The following is a 27,336-nucleotide window of genomic DNA, read 5'->3' as shown; positions in this document are numbered from 1 at the left end:
GACAACCTTTTCTTTTTAGGTACAGTTTCTCTTTGTGTCCAGAACTATCTTTGAGCTCACTTGACACCTCAAACTGGCCTTCAACTTGTGATGCCCCTACTTAGTCTCTGAAGTGTTGGCTTGTTCACCTCAGAAAAGCATTTAATTGAATTATACTTAAATTCTTAAAATGCAAGGAAATATAGAGGGAAATTACCTTAAGCACAAGAATGGATTTTGCTTTCAGAAGATCATGCCATTTGCTTCCTTGGTCAGTCTGGAGAACATTATACTAAATAAAATAAGCCATGAATAGAAATATTACCACCAGTATCTGGTCTTGCTGCCATGAGGAATCTCAGAATAAATCCACTGCACATACATAAAAACAAAATAAAACTGTGGTGGGGTAGAGAGGGGTGAAACAAGGAGAGGGTCAAAGAACAGCAAGTAGCAGATATACTGGATATGTAGTATTTGAGATGTGATTGTGTTGCCTTGAAGATATTTGAGAAACTTTTGATAGGAAAGTAAATTTTGGTTGCTCTCAAATTACTATCCCCCAGAGGCTATCTCTATGAAATAGCAGATTTGTTAATTTTTTTGGGCTCTAGCAAAATTTTCACTATACAAAAACCATAAAAATTCTAGTGTCGAAAACAATAACCTAAATTAAGCTTAACAGTAGATTTGAGCCAATGGGAAAGAATCCATTAACACCAAATCATCTCCATTGAGATTATCCAGTCCAAATGACAGAAAGAAAGTAACTGCACAAGCCTTCTCAGGATCGAAGGGCAAGCCCAGAGCCAGAGCCAGAGAATGGAGGTCAGGGGACCTCGCTCTGAAGTTCTTTTAACTGGACACGTTATTGACTGTATCATTGCCCTACTTTTATATACTTTCTTATTTTATCCTGCTTCTGCCTATTTGGAAACAGCATTCACTTCTCAATGATGACTTTAAGATTGACTTTTATACTATTGATATCTTCTATCTTCTTACAGAGCATGTTACTATACTATGTGTAGTATTATGTATAATATAGCTGCATAATACTGTGTATAATATATTTCATGACTCATTAGTATTTAATTTCTGTGGCTGTGTTCCTCACGTGTATTCAGTCCTCTATACCATGTTATTCTTGATTACATGCTTAAATACCAAGCATGCTTTGTAAGGTTGGATATATTCCAAAATATTACTTTGTGCCCGAATCTTTTGCTATCAGATTATTGAAACAGTGGTCCCAAATAAATTAGAATCCTGCTAGGAATCACATTCTAGAAGAAGAAAAGTAGGAAACCTATAGAGCAGCCAGAGAAGGAACTTACCTCCCAGAGAAAGATTTACAACTTGTCAGATGATCTTGAGCTGATACAATGATGGTGAGACCACATCTTGGCCTGATCTTCTGTCTCATATCTTCTGTCTAAAACTTGTCCTCAGTATCAGAATCTCAAATGTACACTGGATTGTAGTGGGAGTTAATGGATCTATTTATGGTTCTTCCTAATATGGCCATGTCAAATGTGGCTCCTTTTCCTGCTTTTCACTACTAATTATACGATGTTAATTGTCCTGTGCAAGACAAGTGTACTAACCTAGCTTGCTGGAGCCCAAGATAAGACTCCACACCTGCTAACATCTATATATTTTAGGAAAAAGTAAACCAAAGCTGTAGTCTTGAGGAGTGTGTCGTTCCAGGGTGTTCAGCTGGAAAATGGTCTGGATCAACTCTGAATGCATGGGAAAATACATTTTAGATGATACTCGTGTTTCTTTTCTCTTCATTTACATCTTGATCAATCAGGTTTGGGACATAAAAGGGTGGGAACCATGATTTTATCATCCTTGACCCCAGAGACAGGAGACCAGGCACAACATTTAGGGTCACCCTGGAGAGGACCAGGTAGACAGAAGGTCAGTGTAACAAGCCAGAACAAGGGGAGCTAGAACCTTGTTGAATCCTGTGTTTTAATTTCTATCTATTGCAAACAGTATCTCTGATGTGGGATGAATGATGTACTGATCTATGGATATAGCAATATGTCCATAAGTGTCATTTTATTAGTACATAAATTTAATAGAATAACTATAGTAGGTTTTCCCCTATGTCATATGATCTATCTAGTCTCATGTTCTTGGCCACATTATCACTATCAGGTATGGCTAGCATAGCCTTTGAGTGTTCACAGCTGGGTGAGATAGATGATAATTTTCTTCTCTAGTAGCAGGTATAGTACATTCTGTTTTGTGAACACCAGAGAGTAGGGTATTCTAGTTGAGTACCAGCTCAATTTCTGCATGTTCAAAAGTGTAAAGATGTGATCCCTTCATTCTTTGATAACAGGAGCAACAGGAGAATCATCAAGCACATCCAGGGCAGCCCACATGCTCAGTAATAGTTGCCTTAGACAAACTAGACTCCACATTCCTCTCTCTCTCTCTCTCTCTCTCTCTCTCTCTCTCTCTCTCTCTCTCTCTCTCTCTCTCTCTCTCTCTCTCTCTCTCTCTCTCTTTCCTTCTCCCCCTCCCTCTCTCCCTCTCTTCCTCTCTCTCTCTCCCCCCTCAATCTTTCTCTGTCTTGTGTATAGATATATGTGTGTGCACAGGTTTTCTTTTTATTTTGTTTTATTTACTAGAGAGAATTAAGTGAAATGTGTACACAGGGGAGAAGTTGGAGATGATGGAAAAGAAAGTATTAGTAAAAACATATTGTATGAAGAACCAAAAAATAAGGTGTTTTTTGTGTGTTTGTGTGTGCTGTATTGAATAAAAAATGCTGATCTGAAAACTGAGACATTATCCCTAGGGAAAAAGTTTGGTGGGATATCTTACTGTTATAAATGAGGTTCTAATACAACCGCCACCTACTGCCCTAAGTCTTGTAAGCCCTAGATCTGCAAACAAAGCCTTACTTAAATTTGAGACTATGGAAGAGTTACCCTCTGTTAGGCCACAGGAGACCTGAGGGTTGTGTTCCCTATCCAGTCTTATGGGATTCTTCTGCACTGCTCACATGTGGTTTGGCAACCAATTCACATAAGAGTGACATTTACTCAAATCGTTACTCAGGACTAGGCAAGATTTCTGGAATGCCCCCTCTCATGTTCTAAGCTTGGACATTAGCCTTGGATAATCTTAATCTTTTCTAAACCAAAACACATTTTTCAATAGGATCTGAAGTAGATAAGCTTAAAGAAATGTTTCCTTTATTAAAACATCAGTTACACATCTGTCACTTGGCTTCTATGTGCTTCCTTCCAATGATTTCATGTTTATGCAACAGTGGAGGTGGTCTGGGTGACAGTTACCAATCAACTTGGTATGAGGAGGACACATGGAATTGTAACAGAACCCTCCGAACTTGTAGCACCGTGTAAGTTGTGCTTTGAGTATAAGATGTTTTAGATCTCCAACAGCTGCAAGGAGAGAGAAAATATCCTTTAGAGTCATAGCTATAATGCCAAATATTTGAGAAACTTTTCTTGATACAAGCTAGATAACATGTTCATGGGGCAATTTTCTCCTCCAAGCAATTGTCATGGAATTGAACCTTGGAGACAGGTAATGAAATCACACATTTTGAAAGAATGAGAAGCAGAATTATGAGGGTAGCTTTTATGTTTAGACTCAAGCTTCTTCCCAAATACACTGACTATTCCAGCTTACTATTGTGTCTAAGATGACATATACAATATTTCTTAATGCTACAGGCATAACTGCACCAGGAAGTTATTCTGACGTGCTCCATATCTCCTCTTTAGAAAGATGGGCCCCAGTCCCTGTTAGAGGAGTGGTGGCACATGCCCTGAGTCAGGGCACATGGGGAAGACCTCTCAGTGACTTGGGTGAGTATGGAAATGCCTGTCTGGGGATCAGAAGCTGGCCTCTGTGTGTGAGGAGCTTCACCGAAGATGAAGAAGAATCCCTTTGCTACAAGGCATTTCCTCCATGTCAGGCATAGCACTTGGGTCTGCTCCTGAATAGGTCCAAATCCCTGCCAGGATCACAGCTTCTCCCTGCTCCAGTTTTCTGCCTCCATGTCCCCAGTCCTGAGCAGGTGCTGCAGGTCCTCAGGCTTACCTGGAGTGCTATATGAGAAAAGGAGGCAACATATCAGCAGCAGAGAGCAGAGAGTCGTCATGGCTGGTAGAAGGAGCACTCAGACTCCAGAGAGGGTCAGTAACCACAGCAGGACTGAAAGTCTCAGGAATCCTGAGGGTTGCCTGCAGCTGAGGGTGAAGCTCATTAGCTCTCCCTCCTGCTCTGTGTCCTGAGGCATTTCCAGTGCTCTTGATAAGTGTTCATGCTAAGCTCTGCAGAGATTTGGCTTTCATTCTGGAAGCTCTAATTTATTGCCTCAAGCATGTATTGCTGTAACTTTCTGCTTAGAGAGTCTGAATGTTCTCTGACAGCATAGCATATGAATCATATCAGGACGACCAAAGGAGGAAGAAGCCTGAAAGCCTATGTTCCTACATGGTAGCTCAGCTGGAACCCCTCTCTTAAGAGAAGGTAAGGTGATAGAGGGATGAGTGTTCTTTCCAGTAGCAGCCTTTCCCTTCTTTTAAAATTAATTAATTAATCAATTAATTAACTAATTGACCTTACATCCTGATCACAGCCCCCTCTCTCCTCTCCTCCCAGCCACACCCTAACAAATCCCTCCCACCTAAACTTGCTACCCTTGTCCTCAGAGAAAGTGAAATCCCCCTTGGGTACCACCCTTCCTTGGGATAATCAGTCACAGCAGGACTAAGCACATCCTCTTTCTCAGAGAACAGACAAGGAAGCCCAGCTAGTGGAAAAGGATCTAAAGGGAGGCAACCCTGTCAGAGACTGTCCCCGCATCTATTGTTAGGGGACCCACATGAAAACCAAGCTTCACAGCAAATACAAATGTGTAGGGACCTAGATCCAGTACCTGCATGCTCTGTGATGGATGGTTCAAGCTCTGTTAGTTCCCATGAGCCCAAGTTAGTTGACTCTGTAGGGTTTCTTGTGTATCCTCGACCCCCTCAGCTCCATCAATTCTCACCTCCACTCTTCTACACGATTTCTTCTGAACTTGATCTAGTGTTTGGATGTGTATCTGTGTATCCATTTCTATCAGCTGCTATAAGCAAAGCCACTTAAGAGACAGTTATACTAGCCTCCTGTAGGCAAGCACATCTGAGAATCATAGTGTCAGGAGTTGGCTCTCTCACATTGGATGGGTCGCAAATTGGGCCAGTTATTGGTTGGTCATTTGCTCAATCTCTGCTCACTCTTTATTTCTGTGGATGGTGTAGGTAGGAGACATTTTGAGTTGAAGGTGTTGTGGATGGGTTGATGGCCCCTATCTCTGCTGGAAGTCCTACTTGGCTAAAGGAGGTGGCCACATCAGTTTCCATATCCCCAGAAGCTAGGAGTCTTAACTAGGGTCAACCCCATAACCTCCTGGTAGCCTTCCCTAGCCCAGGTCTCTGGCTAATCCCAAGTATTTGTCCTTCTGATTTCCATTCTCACTCCCAGCACTCTCACCCCCCCCCATACCTGATCATCATCCCTATCCCCCTCCTCACTCACTTTCCCACCCAGTTGCTTCCCTCTATCAACTTCCATTGTCTATTTTATTTCAGCTTCTGAGACAGATTCAACCATCCTTCCTTGGGCCTTCCTTATTATTTGGCTTCTTTGGATCTGCTCAGTGTAACATGGTTGTCTGGCTATTTAAGGGTAATATTCACTTATAAGTGAGAGCATATCATGCATGGGTAAGCTCATTCAGGATGATCTTTTCTAGTTCTATCCATTTGCTGGAAATTTCATGATATGCTTATTTTTAATAGCAGAGTAGTATTCTATTGTGTAGATTAACCACATTTCCTTTATCCATTCTTCTATTGAGGAACATCTATATTGTTTCTAGTTTCCAGCCTTTCTAAATAAAGCTGATATGAATATAGTGAATCAGGTGTGCTTGTCGTATAGAGGAACATTTTTGGGGTATATGCCCAGAGGTTGGATAGCTGAGTCTTGGAGTTAGAACTATTTGGTTTTTTCTTTTTTTATTATTAGATATTTTTTTGCTTTACATTTCAAATGTTATCCCCTTTCCTTGTTTCCCCTCTGAAAACTCCCTATCCTATCCCTCCTTCCCCTGCTCAACAACCTAACCACTTCCACTTCCCTGTCTTGGCATTCCCCTACACTGGGGCATTGAACTTTGACAAGACATCAATGGGAGCCTCTCCTCCCAATTGATGTTTCACATGCCATCTTCTGCTACATATGTAGCTGGAGCCATGAGTCCCTCCATTTGTGGTCTTTGGTTAGTGGCTTAGTTCCTGGGAGCTCTGAGGGTACTGGGTTGGTTCACATTGTTGTTCTTCTTATGGGGCTGCAAACCCCTTCAGTTCATTGGGTCCTTTCTCTAGCTCCTCCATTGGGGCCCCTGTACTCAGTCCAATGGTTGGCTGAGAGCATCCACCTCTGTATTTGTCAGGCACTGGCAGAGCCTCTCAGGAGACAGCTATATCAGGCTCCTGTCAGCAAGCACTTGTTGGCATCCACAATAGGCTTTGGGTTTGGTAGCTGTATATGGATGGATCCCAAGGTGAGACAGTCTCTGGATGGCCTTTCCTTCAGTCTCTGCTCCACACTTTGTCTCTATATCTCCTCCCATGGGTATTTTGTTCCCCCTTCTAAGAAGGACCAAAGTGTCCACACTTTGGTCTTCCTTCTTGAGCTTCATGTGGTCTGTGAATTGTATCTTGGGTATTCCGATCTTCTGGGCTAATATCCACATGTCATTGAGTATATACCATGTGTGTTCTTTTGTGATTAGATTACCTCACTCAGGATGATATTTTCTAGTTTCATCCACTTGCATAAAAATTTCATGAATTCATTGTTTTTAATATTTGAGTAGTACTCCATTGTGTAAATGTACCATATTTTCTGTATCCATTCCTCTGTTGAGGGACATCTGGATTCTTTCCAGCTTCTGTCTATTATAAATAAGGCTGCTATGAACATAGTGGAGCATGTGTCCTTATTACATGTTGGAGCATCTTTTGAGTATATGCCCAGGAGTGGTATAGCCGAGTCCTCAGGTTTTACTCTGTTTAATTTTCTGAGGTGTAGCTGCCTGCAGTTACATGAAGTGGGTTCCTGAAAGGGAGGCTGGGGCTGTATGGAAAGAGATGGCAAGAGAAATAACAAGTCCAAGACTGATCAAGGCCCAAAGTTTATTTAAGAGTCTGAGCTTATAAAGGGGAAGGCCCATTCCCCATCGTGCCAGGCTTTCATTGCTTTGTTGCCAGGCTCTCAACACTCTTATTCAGTATCACCTCAGGAAGACAGGTTCAGCCTCTCAGCGGATAGTCATGGAGAAGACCTGCAGAGGTGGCAGAACAATAGAGCTATCTAGGTTGGAAGACTCCACCCTAGGTGGGCTAGCTGATAGTGGCAGAACAGGTATGAGCCAGCCTGCTCGATGCTGGGAGAGGCTACAATTCCTCCCTCCTTATTTATTCAAAAGTAGCTGTACTGGGGTATAAACTTTACTTATGCTCCGTGGACCTGCCTGGGAATTATGTTGGCTAGTGGCTGCACTTGTCTTAGGACTGAATCTAATTGTACTTATTCTTATCCATCCTGGAGAACACGTGCAGCTTCTTTGTGTTTATTTGCACAAACACAGCTCTATGGTATTATCATGAACAAAACACTGCCTCTTGGCACATACCTCTGTCTTAGATTGAAATAAGCCATAGACCCAGTTGCCTGTCCTTGGCTGTTGGCCCTCATTGCACACCTTTTCCCCAATCAGACCAAAGCCACAATATACACTCAATGCATCTCTTCATATCAATGAATTACTGCCATGCTTTCTGAAGGAGAGCCTGCATGGAGGTAATTGACCTGCTTGGAATACAAAGCCAAAAGTTGAAAAGCAACAGGATTAAAGTTGTCTTTGGGGAAGTCCAGGTACTTTATTTAGTTGCAAATTAGCAATGATTAAGCCCAAGTTCTGGCCTCCTGGTGTGGGGGAGGTAGCTTTGGGAATCAACAGAAAAGCTGTTAATTCTCAGGAAATAGTGGAGGCTGTGCTCCAAATTAACTCTTCTTGCTAAATAAAGATTTTTTTTTTTTTAGCAATCATCAAAGAGGCAGCTTCTGTCTTTTCTTTAGGTAAAGACCACTGATCAACTCACACTGGAATAGTATTAAGCCATTTAATTTTATAAGCATGGGATGCAGGCAAGATAGTTCTCATAAGGCAACTAACTCACTCTTATGTTAGAGTGAATCTTAGGACTACACATTATAAGACCCATCTGCGACAAGAGATCTCTTTCCCAGAAGATAATAGGCAAATTTGACATAATACAAGGCTGAATTTGTCGTGAATTTTTTATCAAAAAAGATTAGGAAGGACACTTTAAAGGAAAATCTACCAAGAAGAACTCTCAATTCTGAACATCAATGCTCCAAATACAAGGGCACCCACATTCATAAAAGAAACTTTACTAAAGCTCAAAGTACACATTGCACATCACACAATAATAGTGGGAGACTTCAATAACCTACTCTCATCAATGGACAGATCATGGAAACAGAAACTAACAGAGACACAGTGAAACTAAAAAAAGTTATGAAACAAATGAATTTAACAGATCAAAGGGAAATCAGGATCACATAAACAATCTAAACAGTCCCATGACCCATAAAGAAATAGAAGCAGTCACTAATAGTCTCCCAACCAAGAAATAAACAAAACACTGAACCAGTTGGGTTTAGTGCAGAGTTCTATCAAACCTTCAAAGAAGACCTAATACCAATACTCTTCAAACTATTCCACAAAATAGAAACAGAAGGAACACTACCTAATTTGCTCTATGCAGCCACAATTACTCTGGTACCTAAACCACACAAAGGCCCAAGAAAGAAAGAGAACTTCAGACCAATTTCCCTTATGTATATCAATGCAAAACACTCAATAAAATTCTTGCAAACCAAATCCAAGAACACATTGATCATGATCAAGTAGGCTTTATCCAAGGGACACAGGAATACGGTACACAGGTATACGGGAATTCATCAATGTAATCCACTACGTAAACAAACTAAAAGAAAAAAAAACACATGATGATTTCATTAGATGTTGAAAAAGCATTTGACAAAATTCAACATCATTTCAAGTTAAAAGTCTTGGAAAGATCAGTAATTCAAGATCAATACCTAGTCCTAGTAAAAGCAATATACAGCAAACCAGTAATCAACATAAACTAAAAGAGAAACTTGAAGCAATCCTACTAAAATCAGGGACTAGACAAGGTTTCCCAATCTCTTCCTATCTATTGAATATAGTACTCAAAGTCCTAGCCAGAGCAGTTAGACAGCAAAAAGAGGTCAAAAGGATATAAATTGGAAAGGAAGAAGTCAAAATATCACTATTTATAGATGATATGATAATATTCTTAAGTGACCCCAAAAATTCCACCAGAGAACTCCTAAACCTGATAAACAACTTAGGCAAAGTGGCTGGATATAAACTTAACTCAAACAAATCAGTAGCCTTCTTCTACACAAAGGATAAACAGGCTGAAAAAGAAATTGGGGAAACAACACCCTTGATAATACTCACAAATAATATAAAATACCTTGGTATGACTCTAACTAGGCAAGTAAAGGATATGTGTGACAAGAACTTCAAGTCTGTGAAGAAAGAAATCAAGACCTCAGAAGATGGAAAGATTTTCCATGCTCATGGATTGGCAGGATTAATATAATAAAAATGGCCATCTTGCTGAAAGCAATGTACAGGTTCAATGCAATCCCTATCAATATTCCACCTCAATTCTTCATAGAGTTAGAAAGAGTAATTTGCAAGTTCATCTGTAATAACAAAAAACCCAGGATAGAAAAAATATTCTCAACAATACAAGAACTTCTGGCAGAATTACCATCCCTCACATGAAGCTGTACTAGAAAGCAATCATGATAAAAACTGCATGGTATTGGTACAGTGACAGGCAGGTAGATCAATGGAAAAGAACTGAAGACTCAGAAATGAACCCACACACCTCTGGTCACTTGATCTTTAACAAAGGTACTAAAACCATCCAGTGGAAAAAAGACAGCATTCTCAACAAATGGTGCTGGTTCACCTTATGGTCAACACATAGAAGAATGCAAATCATTCCATTCTTATCTTGTACAAAGCTCAAGTTCAAGTGGAACAAGGACCTCAACATAAAACCAGATACACAGAAACTAATAGAAAAGAAAGTGGGGAAGAGCCTAGAGCATATTGGTACAGGAGAAATTTTCCACCAATAGCTTATGCTCTAAGATCATGAATTGACAAATGGGACCTCATGAAATTGCAAAGCTTCTGTAAGGCAAAGGACCCTGTCAATAGGACAAAACTGCAACCAACAGATTGGGAAAAGATCTTTACCAACCCTACATCAGATAGAGAAATAGTAATCAATATATACAATGAACACAAGTTAGATTCCAAAGAAACAAATGACCCTATTAAAAAGTGGGGTACAGAGATAAACAAAGATTAATCACTGAGGAATATGGAATGGCTAAGAATCTCCTAAAGAAATGTTCAACATCCTTAGTAATCAGGGAAATACAAATCAAAACAATGCTGAGATTCCACTTCACACCAGTCAGAATGGCTAAGATATAAACTCAGGTGACAGCAGATGCTGGTGAGGATGTGGAGAAAGAGGAACACTCCTCCATTGCTGGTGAGATTGCAAGCTGTTACAATCACTCTGGAAATCAGATTCACAGTTCTGCAGAAAATTGGATATAGTACAATATGAGGACCCAGCTATACCACTCCTGGGCATATACTCAAAAGATGCTCCAACATGTAATAAGGGCACGTGCTCCACTATGTTCATAGCAGCCTTATTTATAATAGACAGAAGCTGGAAAGAATCCAGATGTCCCTCAACAGAGGAATGGATACAGAAAATATGGTACATTTACACAATGGAGTACTACTCAAATATTAAAAACAATGAATTCATAAAATTTTTATGCAAGTGAATGAAACTAGAAAATATCATCCTGAGTGAGGTAATCCAATCACAAAAGAACACACATGGTATATACTCAATGATATGTGGATATTAGCCCAGAAGAACCAATATAAAGAACCAATAACCAAGATACAATTCACAGACCACATGAAGCTCAAGAAGTAGGAAGACCAAAGTGTGGATACTTCAGTCCTTCTTAGAAGGGGGAACAAAATACCCATGGGAGGAGATATAGAGACAAAGTGTGGAGCAGAGACGGAAGGAAAGGCCATCCAGAGACTGTCTCACCTTGGGATCCATCCATATACAGCTACCAAACCCAAACCCTATTGTGGATGCCAACAAGTGCTTGCTGACAGGAGCCTTATATAGCTGTCTCCTGAGAGGCTCTGCCAGTGCCTGACAAATACAGAGGTGGATGCTCTCAGCCAACCATTGGACTGAGCACAGGGGCCCCAATGGAGGAGCTAGAGAAAGGACCCAATGAACTGAAATGTTTTGCAGCCCCATAGGAAGAACAACAATGTGAACCAACCCAGTACCCTCAGAGCTCCCAGGAACTAAGCCACTAACCAAAGAGCACAAATGGAGGGACCCATGGCTCCAGCTGCATATGTAGCAGAGGATGGCTTGGTGGGACATCAATTGGGAGGAGAGGCTCCCATTGATGTCCTGTAAAAGTTCAATGCCCCAGTGTAGGGGAATGCCAAGACAGGGCAGTGGGAGTGGATTGATTGGTGAACAGAGGGGGGTGGGGGGTGAAATAGGGGGTTATTTTGGAAGGGAAACGATGAAAAGGGATAAAATTTGAAATGTAAAGAAAAAGATATCTAATAAAAATAAAAGAATAGCTCTACCCTAAGACTCAGCTATAATAGCTGGAAAGTGGAAAAATGTAGATGCTCCTCCACAGAAGAATAGATAAAGAGAAGGTGGTTAATCTGCACAATGCAACTTCTTAGTTATTAAAAATAAGCACATTATGAAATTTGCAGGCAAATGGATAGAACTAGAAAAGATCATCCTGAGTGAGGTTACCCATGCATGATATGCTCTCACTTATAAGTGAATATTACCCATAAAACACAGGATTACCATTTTACACAGAGCAAATCCAAAGAAACCAAATAATAAGTAAGACTCAAGGAGGGATGGTTGAATCTGTCTCAGAAGGGGGAATAAAATAGACAATGGAAGTTGATAGAGGGAAGCAACTGGGTGGGAAAGTGAGTGAGGAGGGGGATAGGGATGATGATCAGGTATGGGGGGGGGTGAGAGTGCTGGGAGTGAGAATGGAAATCAGAAGGACAAATACTTGGGATTAGCCAGAGACCTGGGCTAGGGAAGGCTACCAGGAGGTTATGGGGTTGACCCTAGTTAAGACTCCTAGCTTCTGGGGATATGGAAACTGATGTGGCCACCTCCTTTAGCCAAGTAGGACTTCCAGCAGAGATAGGGGCCATCAACCCATTCACAACACCTTCAATTCAAAATTTCTCCTACCTACACCGTCCACAGAAATAAAGAGTGAGCAGAGATTGAGCAAATGACCAACCAATGAGTGGCCCAACTTGAGATCCATCCAATGTGAGAGAGTCAACTCCTGACAATATTCATGATACTCAGCTATGCTTGCCCACAGGAGCCTAGCATAACTGTCTCTTAAGTGGCTTTGTCCAGCAGCTGATAGAAATAGATACACAGATACACATCCAAACACTAGATCAAGTTCAGAAGAAATCTTGTAGAAGAGTGAGGGTGAGAATAGATGGAGCTGAGGGGGTTGAGGATACACAAGAAAACCTACAGAGTCAACTAACTTGGGCTCATGGGAGCTAACAGAGATTGAACCATCCACCACAGAGCATGCAGGTACTGGATCTAGGTCCCTACACATTTGTATTTGCTGTGAAGCTTGGTTTTCATGTGGGTCCCCTAACAATAGATGCGGGGACAGTCTCTGACAGGGTTGCCTCCCTTTAGATCCTTTTCCACTAGCTGGGCTTCCTTGTCTGTTCTCTGAGAAAGAGGATGTGCTTAGTCCTGCTGTGACTGATTATCCCAAGGAAGGGTGGTACCCAAGGGGGATTTCACTTTCTCTGAGGACAAGGGTAGCAAGTTTAGGTGGGAGGGATTTGTTAGGGTGTGGCTGGGAGGAGAGGAGAGAGGGGGCTGTGATCAGGATGTAAGGTCAGTTAGTTAATTAATTGATTAATTAATTAATTTTAAAAGAAGGGAAAGGCTGCTACTGGAAAGAACTCTCATCCCTCTATCACCTTACCTTCTCTTAAGAGAGGGGTTCCAGCTGAGCTACCATGTAGGAACATAGGCTTTCAGGCTTCTTCCTCCTTTGGTCGTCCTGATATGATTCATATGCTATGCTGTCAGAGAACATTCAGACTCTCTAAGCAGAAAGTTACAGCAATACATGCTTGAGGCAATAAAATAGAGCTTCCAGAATGAAAGCCAAATCTCTGCAGAGCTTAGCATGAACACCTATCAACAGCACTGGAAATGCCTCAGGACACACAGCAGGAGGGCATGGATTTGGACCTATTCAGGAGCAGACCCAAGTCCTATGCCTGACATAGAGGAAATGCCTTGTAGGGAAGGGATTCTTTTTCATCTTCAGTGAAGCTCCTCACACACACACACACACACACACACACACACACACAGGCCAGATTCTGATCCACAGACAGGCATGTCCATACTCACCCAAGTCACTGAGAGGTCTTCCCCATGTGCCCTGACTCAGGGCATGTGCCACCACTCCTCCAACTGGGACTGGGATATTCCCAAAAGTGTTCAGCCAGTCAAGGTGGTATTCTATTCCTTGAGACAACATCTCCATTCTTGGATAGGTGCTTCTTGTCCAGCTTTAGAAGATCTGATGTACTCTGAGCCAACACAAACTATAACTGACTCAGAAGCAATTATCTTACATAAAAAAATAATAATAATAAAAACTGAAAGCTTCATTTCCCAATCTGTCACTTCTGATGATCCAGATCAAGTCACAGGTTTCTAGTCCTTACTTCCCTCATGTGAACTATGAAGTTATTACAGAAATAAAAGCTGTAAAATTCAGATAACCCGGCCTAATCAGGGTCAAAAGTCCCTTCCAGTCCACTCCAGCACCGTGGTTCCTAGCCTTCGGAGTCTCTGAACACCCGCAAGGACCCACACAGGATCCCCCACGGGATCTTAAGACCTCTGGTGAGTGAAACACAGCGTCTGCTCCAATCCAAACACGGGGGACCTGAGACTGCATTAATTAAGGAAGCAGATAACCCAGCCTTATCAGGGGCACAAGTCCCTTACGGTCCAGTCCAGCACCGGGGTTCCTTACCCATGGAGTGTCCGGACATCCACAAGGACCCACACAGGATCCCCCACGGGATCCTAGACCTCTGGTGAGTGGAACACAGTGTCTGCTATAATCCAATTGCGCAGTACCTGAGACTGCATTAATTGGGAAGCAGATAACCCGGCCTGATCAGGGGCACAAGTCTCTTCTGGTCCACTCCAGAACCGGGGTTCCTTATCTGCGGAGTCTCTGGACACCCCCAAGGTCCTCACAGGACGCTCCACGGGATCTTAAGACCTCTGGTGAGAGGAACACAACTTCTGCCAGGAGGCAGGATCGAACACCAGATATCTGGGTACCTTCCCTGCAAGAGGAGAGCTTGCCTGCAGAGAGTACTCTGACCACTGAAACTAAGGAGAGAGCTAGTCTCCCAGACCTGGTGATAGAGGGTAACAGAATCACCTGAGGAACAAACTCTAACCAGAGACAACTATAACAACTAGATTCAGAGACTACCAGATGGCAAAAGGCAAATGTAAGAATCCTACTAACAGAAATCAAGACTACTCACCGTCATCAGAACGCAGCATTCCCACCCCACCTAGTCCTGGGCACCCCAACATACCTGAAAAGCTAGACCTGGATTTAAAAGCATATCTCATGATGATGGTAGAGGACATCAAGAAGGACTTTAATAACTCACTTAAAGAAATACAGGAGAACACAGCTAAACAGGTAGGAGACCTTAAAGAGGAAACAAAAATTCCTTAAAGAATTGCAGGAAAACAGGACCAAAAAGGTGATGGAATTGAATAAAACCATCTAAGACATAAAAAGGGAAGTAGACACAATGAAGAAAACCCAAAGTGAGACAATGCTGGGGATAGAAACCCTAGGAAAGAAATCTGGAACCATAGATTCGAGCATCAGCAACAGAATACAAGAGATGGAAGAGAGAATCTCAGGTGCAGAAGATTCCATAGAGAACATCGGCACAACAATCAAAGAATATATAAAACGCAAAAGGACCCTAACTCAAAACATTCAGGAAATACAGGACACAATGAGAAGACCAAACCTACGGATAATAGGAGTTGATGAGAATGAAGATTTTCAACTTAAAGGGCCAGCAAATATCTTCAACAAAATAATAGAAGAAAACTTCCCAAGCCTAAAGAAAGACATGCCCATGATCATACAAGAAGTCTACAGAACTCCAAATAGACTGGACCAGAAAAGAAATTCCTCCCAACACATAATAATCAGAACAACAAATGCACTAAATAAAGAGAGAATATTAAAAGCAGTAAGGGAGAAAGGTCAAATATAAAGGGCAGGCCTATTGGAATTACACCAGACTTTTAAACCAGAGACTATGAAAGCCAGAAGAGCCTAGACAGATGTTCTACAGACACTAAGAGAACACAAATTCCAGCCCAGGCTACTATACCCGGCCAAACTCTCAATTACCATAGATGGAAAAACCAAGTATTCCACGACAAAACCAAATTCACACATTATCTTTCCACGAATCCAGCCCTTCAAAGGATAATAACAGAAAAAACCAATACAAGGACAGAAATCACGACCTAGAAAAAGCAAGAAAGTAATCCCTCAACAAACCAAAAAGAAGACCGCCACAAGAACAGAATGCCAACTCTAACAACAAAAATAAAAGGAAGCAACAATTACTTTTCCTTAATATCTCTTAATATCAATGGACTCAATTCCCCAATAAAAAGACATAGACTAACAGACTGGCTACACAAACAGGACCCAACATTCTGCTGCTTACAGGAAACCCATCTCAGGGAAAAAGGCAGACACTACCTCAGAGTCAAAGGCTGGAAAACAATTTTCCAAGCAAATTGTCTGAAGAAACAAGCTGGAGAAGCCATTCTAATATCGAATAAAATCGACTTCCAACCCAAAGTTATCAAAAAAGACAAGGAGGGACACTTCATACTCATCAAAGGTAAAATCCTCCAAGAGGAACTCTCAATTCTTAATATCTATGCTCCAAATGCAAGGGCAGCCACATTTATTAAAGACACTTTAGTAAAGTTCAAAGCACACATTGCACCTCACACAATAATAGTGGGTGACTTTAACACACCACTTTCATCAATGGACAGATCGTGGAAACAGAAACTAAACAAGGACACAGTGAAACTAACAGAAGTTATGAAACAAATGGACTTAACAGATATCTACAGAACATTTTATCCTAAAACAAAAGGATATACCTTCTTCTCAAACCTCATGGGACCTTCTCCAAAATTGACCATATAATTGGTCACAAAACAGGCCTCAACAGATACAAAAATATTGAAATTGTCCCAGGCATCCTATCAGACCACCATGGACTAAGGCTGATCTTCAATAACAGCATAAATAATGGAAAGCCAACATTCACATGGAAACTGGACAACACTCTTCTCAATGATACCTTGGTCAAGGAAGGAATAAAGAAAGAAATTAAAGACTTTTTAGAGTTTAATGAAAATAAAGCCACAACATACCCAAACCTATGGGACACAATGAAAGCATTTCTATGAGGGAAACTCATAGCTCTGTGTGCCTAGAAAAAGAAACTGGAGAAAGCACACACTAGTAGCTTGACAACACATCTAAAAACTCTAGAAAAAAAAGAAGAAAATTCACCCAAGAGGAGTAGACAGCAGGAAATAATCAAACTCAGGGGTGAAATCAACCAAGTGGAAACAAGAAGAACTATTCAAAAAATTAACCAAACGAGGAGCTGGTTCTTTGAGAAAATCAACAAGATAGATAAACCCTTAGCCAGGCTCACTAGAGGGCACAGGGACAGCATCCTAATTAACAAAATCAGAAATGAAAAGGGAGACATAACAACAGATCCCAAAGAAATCCAAAACACCATCAGATCCTTCTACAAAAGGCTATACTCAACAAAACTGGAAAACCTGGACGAAATGTATAAATTTCTAGACAGATACCAGGTACCAAAGTTAAATCAGGATCAAGTTAACAATCTAAACAATCCATATCCCCTAAAGAAATAGAAGCAGTCATTAATAGTCTCCCAGCCAAAAAAAAAGCCCAGGATCCAATGGGTTTAGTGCAGAGTTGTTTCAGACCTTCAAAGAAGATCTAATTCCAGTTCTGCACAAACTATTCCACAAAATAGAAGGAGAAGGAACTCTACCCAACTCATTCTATGAAGCCACAATTACTCTGATACCTAAACCACAGAAAGATCCCACAAAGATAGAGAACTTCAGACCAATTACCCTTATGAATATCAATTCAAAAATACTCAACAAAATTCTCGCTAACCGAATCCAAGAGCACATTAAAGCAGTCATCTATCCTGACCAAGTAGGTTTTATTCCAGGGATGCAGGGATGGTTTAATATACGGAAATCCATCAAAGTAATCCATTATATAAACAAACTCAAAAACAAAAACCACATGATCATCTTGTTAGATGCTGAAAAAGCATTCAACAAGATCCAACACCCATTCATGATAAAAGTCTTGGAAAGATCAGGAATTCAAGGCCCATACCTAAACATGATAAAAGCAATCTACAGCAAACCAGTAGCCAACATCAAAGTAAATGGTGAGAAAATGGAAGCAATCCCACTGAAATCAGGGACTAGACAAGGCTGCCCACTTTCTCCCTACCTATTCAACATAGTACTTGAAGACCTACCCAGAGCAATTTGACAACAAAAGGAGATCAAGGGGATACAAATTGGAAAGGAAGAAGTCAAAATATCACTTTTTGCAGATGATATGATAGTATATATAAGTGACCCTAAAATTTTCACCAGAGAACTCATAAATGAATTTATGAAATTCCTAGGCAAATGGTTGGACTTGGAGTGCATCATCCTGAGTGAGGTAACACAATCACAAAAGAACTCAAATGATATGTATTCACTGATAAGTGGATGTTAGCCCAGAAACTTAGTATACCCGAGATATAAGATACAATTTGTAAAATACATGAAACTGACGAAGAACTAAGACCAAAGTGTGGATACTTTGCCCCTTCTTAGAATTGGAAACAATCACCCATGGAAGGAGTTACAGAGACAAAGTTTGGAGCTGAGACAAAAGGATGGGCCATCTTGAGACTGCCATATCCAGGGATCCATCCCATAATTAGCCTCTAAACGATGACACCATTGCATACACTAGCAAGATTTTGCTGAAAGGACCCTGATATAGCTGTCTCTTGTGAGACTTTGCCGGGGCCTAGCAAACACATAACTGGATGCTCACAGTCAGCTATTGGATGGATCACAGGGTCCCCAATGGAGGAGCTAGAGAAAGTATTCAAGGAGCTAAAGAGATCTTCAACCCTGTAGGTGCAACAACATTATGAACTAACCAGTACCCCGGAGCTCTTGACTCTATCTGCATATGTATCAAAAAATGGCCTAGTCGGCCATCACTGGAAAGAGAGGCCCATTGGACATGCAAACTTTATATAGCCCATTACAGGAGAACTCCAGGGCCAAAAGTGGGAGTGGGTGGGTAGGGGAGTGGTGGGGGGGAGGGTATGGGGGACTTTTGGGATAGCATTGGAAATGTAATTGAGGAAAATACGTAATAAAAAAATATTTTTAAAAAAGCTGTAAAATTCTACGAGTAAAATTAGTATCCTTTTCTCAAAGCATTCTGTATTGGGGCGTTTATGTACTATAGCTTATATACATGGTCTCTATGAAAAATCTGAAGGCCACTACATGAATGCCCCATGCATGCCCCATGCACAGCCCATGTACTTCTGAAGAACACAGTGCTAGGTACAGGTGGCATAGACATTCATTTATGTCATGGAAGGAAGAAGCTGAGACATAAAGAGCAGCATGCAAGGGCAAGATTCCATCTACCCCATGTGACCTACTTCTCATAAACTGCCTAGAAATTTTCACATTAGGGCCATGAACCAGAAACAAGATCTACAACATGTTAGTCATTTCATGTTTTATGACATTTTATGTCCAAACCATCACCATATCCTATTCAGACACCTTTGTTTGTTTACATCTTCGCAGGAGTTCTTTATGTTTCACTAACTTTCTACCCTGCTAGTTGTTTCTCAATCCAATGAAATTAATAATAGAAATTAACCACAGTACTTCTCACAAGAATCCATTGGTAGATGTGTGGGCCTATTTCAAGGCATTCTACTCTATGCTATTGATGTTTTTTTTGCTTCTGTGCTGATGCCATACCTTCTGTATACTATGATATGGCTCTGAGCAACAAATAGAAGGGATATCAAAGCCCCTCCAAAATTGTTCTTTCTGCTCAGAAATGCTTTCACTATTTTAGAGTTTTTTCCATTGTCATATGAACTTAAGGATTGTATGTTTTCACTGTTCCTGTGAAGAATATCCTTGGGATTTTGGTGGGAATGCCTTGACTCTGTAGATCAATTTTAGTGTGGTGGCTTTGTAACATTAGTAAGTGAGCTGACACACAAATGTGGAAGGTTTTCCTGTCTCCTGGTGTCTTTTTCAGTTTCTTTCTTCAATGTTGGAGACCTCTCATTGTCATGATTTTTCACATTCTTGATTAAGTATATATGAATCTATACATATTTTAGAGACTATTCCAATGGGGGTCAGCAACTTTACAAATAACTAACTTGAAAAAACAAAGCCTCTTCTCTTACTTGGTGATAAATACATAGAATGCTTTGTATATATTTTCTGTCAATCAAGTCAGATTAGTGTTTGTTATAAATACCTCATTTAATGCCAATTAGCTTTAAATGCCTGTCTCCAAAAACAATCACACATTAGGACACTAAAGTATTGGAACTTCTTAGAAGGAATTATCAGAGGAATTGAGTCAGCCCAGAAATTACCAGGTGATGTGGTTAAAATTACAACTTGATGGTTACCAGGTATATCACAGAGTAATTTTTTCTATCCTGGATACTGTTGAAGACTAATCTTGGATACATTTTATGTGTACTATGACATCTCACAGAAGGCAGAATATGTACTAATTTCTGAAACCTATGAGAATTTCCCAAAGCAATCATGATATCAGTATAACACTAATGATTATAGGTCTTGATGGAAATTGTGGTGAGAAGTCTGGCAACTTGGACTGTAGGCAGAGGACCAACCTAACTAAAAAGGAGAAACGGGGTACGTCAGAATAAGTTCCTGGTGCAGTAATACCTGTAGCATCAAGAAATAGTGTATATGGCATCTTAGGGACAACAATCAGATAGCACAATAGGTGTATTGGGGAAGAATCTTGAGTCTAAACATCAAATATAAAAGCTACACTCATAATTCTGCTGCTCATCCTTGCCAAGTGAGTGATTTCATTACCTGTCCTCAAGGTTCAATTCTATGACAATTGCTTGGAAGAGAAAATTATCCCGCAAACTTAGACATGCTATCCATCTATCTTGTATCCCTAAAACGTTCTCAACTATTTGGCATTATACCCTTGACTCTAAAGGTTATCTACTCTTTCCTTGCAGCTGTCAGCTTTGTAAGCGGTGAACCAGAAATTGACTGGTATCATAGGAAGGGAGGGTATTGTTACTTTTATTGTTTTTATTCTCACAAAAAAAATTCAGCAGCTGTTTCCCAGAGAGACCAAGCTACTACAAGAACATAAAATGATTTGAAGAAAGTACATGGAAGTCAAGTGACAGAGATGTAACTGATGTTTTAATAAAGGAAACATTTTTTAAGCTTATCTACTTCAGATCCTATTGAAACCTGTGTTTTGGTTTAGAAAGGATTAAGAATATATAAGGCTAATGTCCAGGTTTAGGACAGAAGAGAGGACATTCCAGAAATCCTGCCTAGTCCTGAGTAATGATTTGAGCAATGTCACTCTTAGGTGAATTTATTGTCAAACCACATGTGAGCAGTGCAGAATAACCACACAAGCCTGGAGAGGGAACACAGCTCTCGGGTCTCATAGGACCTAACAGTGGGTAACTCTTCCATGCTCTCAAATTTGTGTAAGGCTCGATTTGTAGATCCAGGACTTACAGGGCTTAGGGCAGTGTATGGCAGCTGTGTTAGAACATCATTTAAAATAGTAAGTGGTCCCATTAAAGCTTTTGCCCTAGGGATAATGTAGCACTTTTCAAATCAGCAATTTTTATTCAATAACACACACACACACAAGAAAAAACTTTATTTTTATTGTTTGGTTCTTCATACAATATATTTTGACTATATACTTTCTCTTCCACCAACTCCAACTAGATCCCCTCTGTATACATTCCACTTAGTTCTTACTCTTAAATGAAACAAAAACAAAAGAAAGTGTGCACAAATATACATTCGCACGAGAGAGACAGAGAGAGAGAGAAAGAGAGAGAGAGAGAGCGAACATGGAGTCTATTTTGTCTTAGGCAACTATTACTGAGCATGTGCTGGTGATCTGCCCTGTATGTGGTTGATAATTCCACTGTGGGTCCTATGGCCATGGAGTGAAGGCATCATATTTTTACAATATTCAACCTGGAGATATTGAGCTAGTGCTCAACTAGAATACACAACTCTCTCATGTTCATAGTACAGAAGGCTCTATGCCTGCTACTAGAGAAGAAAATTATCATCAATCTCACCCAGCTGTGAACACCCTTCAAGCTACAATAGTGATCTGCATAAAAAGTACACCTACTGGTCCAATATTATCACAAATGCTATGGCTATATCCAACCACCTTTTTATTGGATCCAAAATCTCCTTCATGATACACTAGCCATACCTGATAGTGATAATGTGGCTAAGAATATGAAACTAGACAAATCATATGCCATAGGTAAAGACCTACTATAGTTATTCTATCAAATTAATATACTAATAAAATGACACACATGGACATATTGCTATGTCCATAGATCAGTAAACCTCTCATACTATATCAGAGACACTTCTTGCAGTAGATAGGGTTCTAGCTCCCCTTATTCTGGTTTGTTACACTGGCCTTCTGTCTACCCGGTCCTCTCCAGTGTATCCCTAAATATGGTGCCTTGCCTCCTGTCTCAGGGAATGGGAAGAATGAAACCTTGGTTCCTACCCTCTTGTGTCCCAAACCTGATTGATCAAGATGTAAATGAAGAGAAAAGAAATATAAATTTCATTCAAAACATATTTTCCCATTCATTCAGTGTTGGTCCAGAACATCTTCCAACTAAACACTCTGGAAGGACAACCTCCCCTAAACTACAGCTTTGGTTTATGTTTTCTTAAAAATATAGATGTTAGCATGGATAGAGTCATATCTTGTGTTCCAGCAAGCCAGGTTAGGACACTTATCTTGCACAGTATAATTAATATTGAATAATTAGGTGGCACAGCTCTCCATACCCAAGTCCAGCTTGGAGAGAGCTGATGTCCTAGGAGTGTTTTCACTCCTAAGTTCACAGGTGAGGCCACCACTCTTGCTCCAATAACACACTGAAGAGGGACCCCTCCCCATGAGACCACAGGGTACAGGAACCCTGGGACAGCTGATGACAGAATCCTTTGGGTTTCCATCAGTGCCCTGGAGCTAACCCTGTGACACAGCTCTCTACAATCAAACCTGGCCTGGAAAGAAGTAGTCTCCCAGGAGTGTTGACACACCGAAAATCACAGGCTCACAGGCTCACAAGAGGGACAGACTCCAGTCAGAGTCAGCAAGACTAACACCAAAGAAAAACAGATAGTGGGAGGCAAGCACAAGAACATTAGCAATAGAAACTAAGAATACTTGGCATCACCAGAACCCAGTTCTCCCACAACAGCAGTGGGATACCCTAACACATGGGAAAAGCAAGATTCATATTTAAAAATCACATCTCATGATGATGATAGAGGACTTTAAGGAGGACACAAATAACTCCCTTATAGAAATACAGAACACAGGTAAATAGGTAGAAGCCCTTAAAGAAGAAACAAAAATCCCTTAAAGAATTACAGGAAAACACAACCAAACAGGTGAAGGAATTAAAACCATCCAAGATTTAAAAATGGAAATAGAAACAATAAAAAGATCATAAAGGGAGACAACACTGGAGAAGGAAAACCTAGGAAAGAGATCAGGAGTCATAGATGCAAGCATTACCAACAGAATATAAGAGATGGAAGAGAGAAACTCAGGTGCAGAAGATACCACAGAAAACATTGACACAACAGTCAAAGAAAATGCAAAATGCAAAAAGAACCTAACCCAAAACATCCAGGAAATCAAGGATACATTGAGAAGACCAAACCTAAGGATAATAGGTATAGAAGAGAGCAAAGATTCTTAACATAAGGAGTCAGTAAATATCTTCAATAAAATTATAGAAGAAAACTTTCCTAAGCTAAAGAAAGAGATGCCCATAAACATACAAGAAGCCTACAGAGCTCCAAATAGACTTGACTAGAAAAGAAATTCCTCCTGTCACAAATTAATCAAAACACCAAATACACAAAACAAAGAAAGAATATTAAAAGCAGCAAGAGTAACATATAAAGGCAGACCTATCAGAATTACACCAGGCTTCTCACCAAAGTCTCTCAAACCTAGAAGATCCTGGGAGATTGTCTTATAGACCATAAGAGAACACAAATGTGAACCCACACTACAATACTTAGAGGAACTCTCAACTAACATAGATGGAGAAACCAAGATACTCCATGACGAAAACAAATTTACACAACATCTTTCCACAAATCCATCCCTACAAAGGATAATAAATGGAAAACTTTAATATAAGGAGGGAAACTATATCCTAGAAAAAGCAAGAAAATAATCTTCTTTCAACAAGCCCCAAAGAAGATAGCAACACAAACATAATTCCATCTCTAACAACAAAAATAGCAGGAAGCAACAATGACTTTTCCTTAATATTACTTAACGTCAATGGACATATTTCTACAATAAAAAGACATAGACTAACAAACTGGATACATAAATAGGACCCAGAATTTTACTGCATACAGGAAACATGCCTCAGTGACAAAGACAGACACTTCCTCAGAGTAAAAAGCTGGAAAAAAAAACTTCCAAATGAATGGTCCCAAAAAACAAGCTGGAGTAGCTTGTTTATTGTAATATTGAATAAAATTGACTTTCAACCAAAAGTTAGCAAAAAAAAAAAAAAATAAGGAAAGACTCATCAATGTCATACTCATCAAAGGAAAAGTCTACCAAAATGAACTCTCAATTCTGATCATCTGTGTTCCAAATGCAAGGGTACCCACATTCATAAAAGAAACATTATTAAAGCTCAAAGCACACATTGCACCTCACACTATAATAGGGGGAGAGTTCAACACCCCCCTCTCATCAATGGACAGATCAGGGAAACACAAACTAAACAGAGACACAGTGAAACTAACAGAACTTATGAACCAAATGGATTTAATATGTATCTATAGAACAATTCATCCTAAAACAAATGAATATACCATCTTCATAGCACCTCATGGTACCTTCTCCAAAATTGACCACATAATTGGTCACAAACCAGGCCTCCGCAGATACAAGAGACTGGCATAATTCCATGCATCCAATCAGATTACTACAGACTAAGGCTGATCTTGAATAACAACAAAAACAACAGAAAACCCTCATATACATGGAATCTGAACAATGTCCTACTCAATGATAATTTGGTCAAGGAAGAAAGAAAGAAAGAAATCAAAGACTTTTGAGAATTTAATGAAAATGAAGGTATAATATACCCAAGCTTATGAGACACAATGAAAGCAGTGCTAAAAGGAAAACTCATAGCTCTGCATACCTCCAAAAAGAAACTGAAGCAATGTCTCCTTGGACAAAGCTCAAGTCTAAGTGGATCAAAGAACTCCACATAAAACCAGAGACACTGAAATTTATAGAGGAGAAAAGTGGGGAAAACCCTCAAAGATATGGACACAGGGGAAAAATTCCTGAACAGAGCAGCAATGGCCTGTGATGTAAGATCAAGAATCGACAAATGGGACCTCATAAAATTTCAAAGCTTCTGTAGGGCAAAAAATACTGTCAATAAGATAAAAAGGCCACCAACAGATTGGGAAAGAATTTTTGCCTATCCTAAATCTTATAGGGGACTAATCTCCAATATATACAAAGAGCTCAAGAAGCTGAACTCCAGAAATTCAAATAACCCCATTAAAAAATGGGGTACAGAGCTAAACAAAGAATTATCAACCGAGGAATACCAAAGGGCTGAGAAACACTTGAAAAAATGTTCAACATCCTTAATCATCAGGGAAATGCAAATCAAAACAACCCTGAGATTCCACCTCACACCAGTCAGAATGGCTAGGATCAAAAATTCAGGTGACAGCAGATGCTGGCGAGGATGTGGAGAAAGAGGAACACTCCTCCATTGCTGGTGGGATTGCAAGCTTGTACAACCACTCTGGAAATCAGTCCTGCAGTTCCTCAGAAAACTGGACATAATACTACTGATAGATCCAGCAACACCTCTCCTGGGCATATACCCAGAAAATGTTCCAACTGGTAATAAGGACACATGCTCCACCATGTTCATAGCAGCCCTATTTATAATATCCAGAAGCTGGAAAAAAAACCAGATGTCCCTCAACAGAGGAATGGATGCAGATAATGTGTTACATTTACACAATGGAGTATTACTCAGCTATTAAAAACAATGAATTTATGAAATTCTTGGGCAAATGGATGTATCTTGAGGATATCATCCTTAGTGAGGTAACCCAATCACATGATATGCACTCACTGATAAGTGGATATTAGCCCAGAAACCTAGAATACCCAAGATACAACTTCCAAAACACAAGAAGGAAAACCAACTCGTGGATATTTCATTCCTCCCTAGAATAGGGAATAAAATATCCATGGAAGGGATTGCAGAGACAAAGTTTGGAGCTAAGACGAAAGGATGGACCATCCAGAGACTGCCCCACCCGGGGGTCCATCCCATAACCAGCCACCAAACCCAGACACTATGGCATACACCAGTAAGATTTTGCTGAAAGGATCCTGATATAGCTGTCTCCTGTGAGGCTTTGCCAGTGCCTGGCAAATACAGAAGTGGATGCTCACAGTCATCTATAGAATGGAACACAGGGCCCCCAATGTAGGAGCTAGAGAAAGTACCCAAGAGCTGAAGAGGTCTGCAACCCTATAGGTGGAACAACAATATGAACTAATCAGTATCCCCAGAACTCATGTCTCTAGCTGCATATGTAGCAGAAGATGGCCTAGTTGGCCATCATTTGGAAAAGAGGCCCCTTGGTCTAGCAAACTTTATATGCCCCAGTACAGGGGAAAGCCAGGGCCAAGAAGTGTGAGTGGGTAGGGAAGCAGGGCAGGGAGAGGGTATAGGGGACTTTTGGGATAGCGTTTGAAATGTAAATGAAGAAAATATCTAATATAAATAAATAAATAAATAAATAAATAAATAAATAAATAAATAAATAAATGAAACTGAAGCAAGCATACATAGCTGCTAACATGACAGCACATGTGGGTATAGGGGACTTTTGGGATAGTGTTTGAAATGTAAATGAAGAAAATATCTAATATAAATAAATAAATAAATGAAACTGAAGCAAGCATACATAGCTGCTAACATGACAGCGCATGTGAAAGTGCTAGAACAAAAAGAAGCAAATACACCCAAAAGGAGTAAATGGCAGGAAATAATCAAACTCAGGGCTGAAATCAACCAAGTAAAAATAAAATGAACTGTAAAAAGAATCAACAAAACTAGGAGCTGGTTCTTTGACAAAATCAAGCCAGATTACCCAGAGGGCACAGAGACAATATCCAAATTAATAAAATCAGAAATAAAAAGGGAGGGGGCTGAGAGATGGCTCAGCAGTTAAGAGCACTGACTGTTCTTCCAAAGTCCTGAGTACAATTCCCAGCAACCTCATGGTGACTCACAACCATCTGTAATGGGATCTGATGCCCTCTTCTGATGTGTCTAAAGACAGCTACAATGTACTCACATAAAATAAATAAATGGCTCTTTTT

General features: G+C 40.3%; 1 protein-coding gene across 1 annotated transcript; it reads right to left on the bottom strand.

The window, feature by feature from the left end:
• Positions 1–3,234: 3,234 nt before the first annotated feature.
• On the bottom strand, positions 3,235–4,132 carry LOC110287701 (beta-defensin 11). Its single transcript, XM_085844333.1, has 2 exons — positions 4,072–4,132; positions 3,235–3,407 (listed from the first exon to the last, which is right to left on the bottom strand). The coding sequence occupies exons 1-2, from the start codon at positions 4,130–4,132 to the stop codon at positions 3,235–3,237; spliced, it is 234 nt and encodes a 77-aa protein (XP_085700459.1).
• Positions 4,133–27,336: the final 23,204 nt, after the last annotated feature.

The sequence above is a fragment of the Mus caroli genome, unplaced genomic scaffold (genome assembly GCF_978045245.1).
Source record: "Mus caroli unplaced genomic scaffold, Mus_caroli_1 scaffold_10, whole genome shotgun sequence".
NCBI lineage: Eukaryota > Metazoa > Chordata > Mammalia > Rodentia > Muridae > Mus > Mus caroli.
The sequence above is the reverse complement of the archived record's forward strand: the minus strand, read 5'-3'. Positions and strand labels throughout refer to the sequence as shown.

What these genes read in the sequence shown, in the direction of transcription:
- LOC110287701 (XM_085844333.1), bottom strand. Translation starts at nt 4,132, where the DNA reads ATGACGACTCTCTGCTCTCTGCTGCTGATATGTTGCCTCCTTTTCTCA. An exon ending in TTTCTCATATAGCACTCCAG is followed by an intron (nt 3,408 to 4,071) that starts GTAAGCCTGAGG and finishes CTCTCCTTGCAG; the next exon opens with CTGTTGGAGATCTAAAACAT.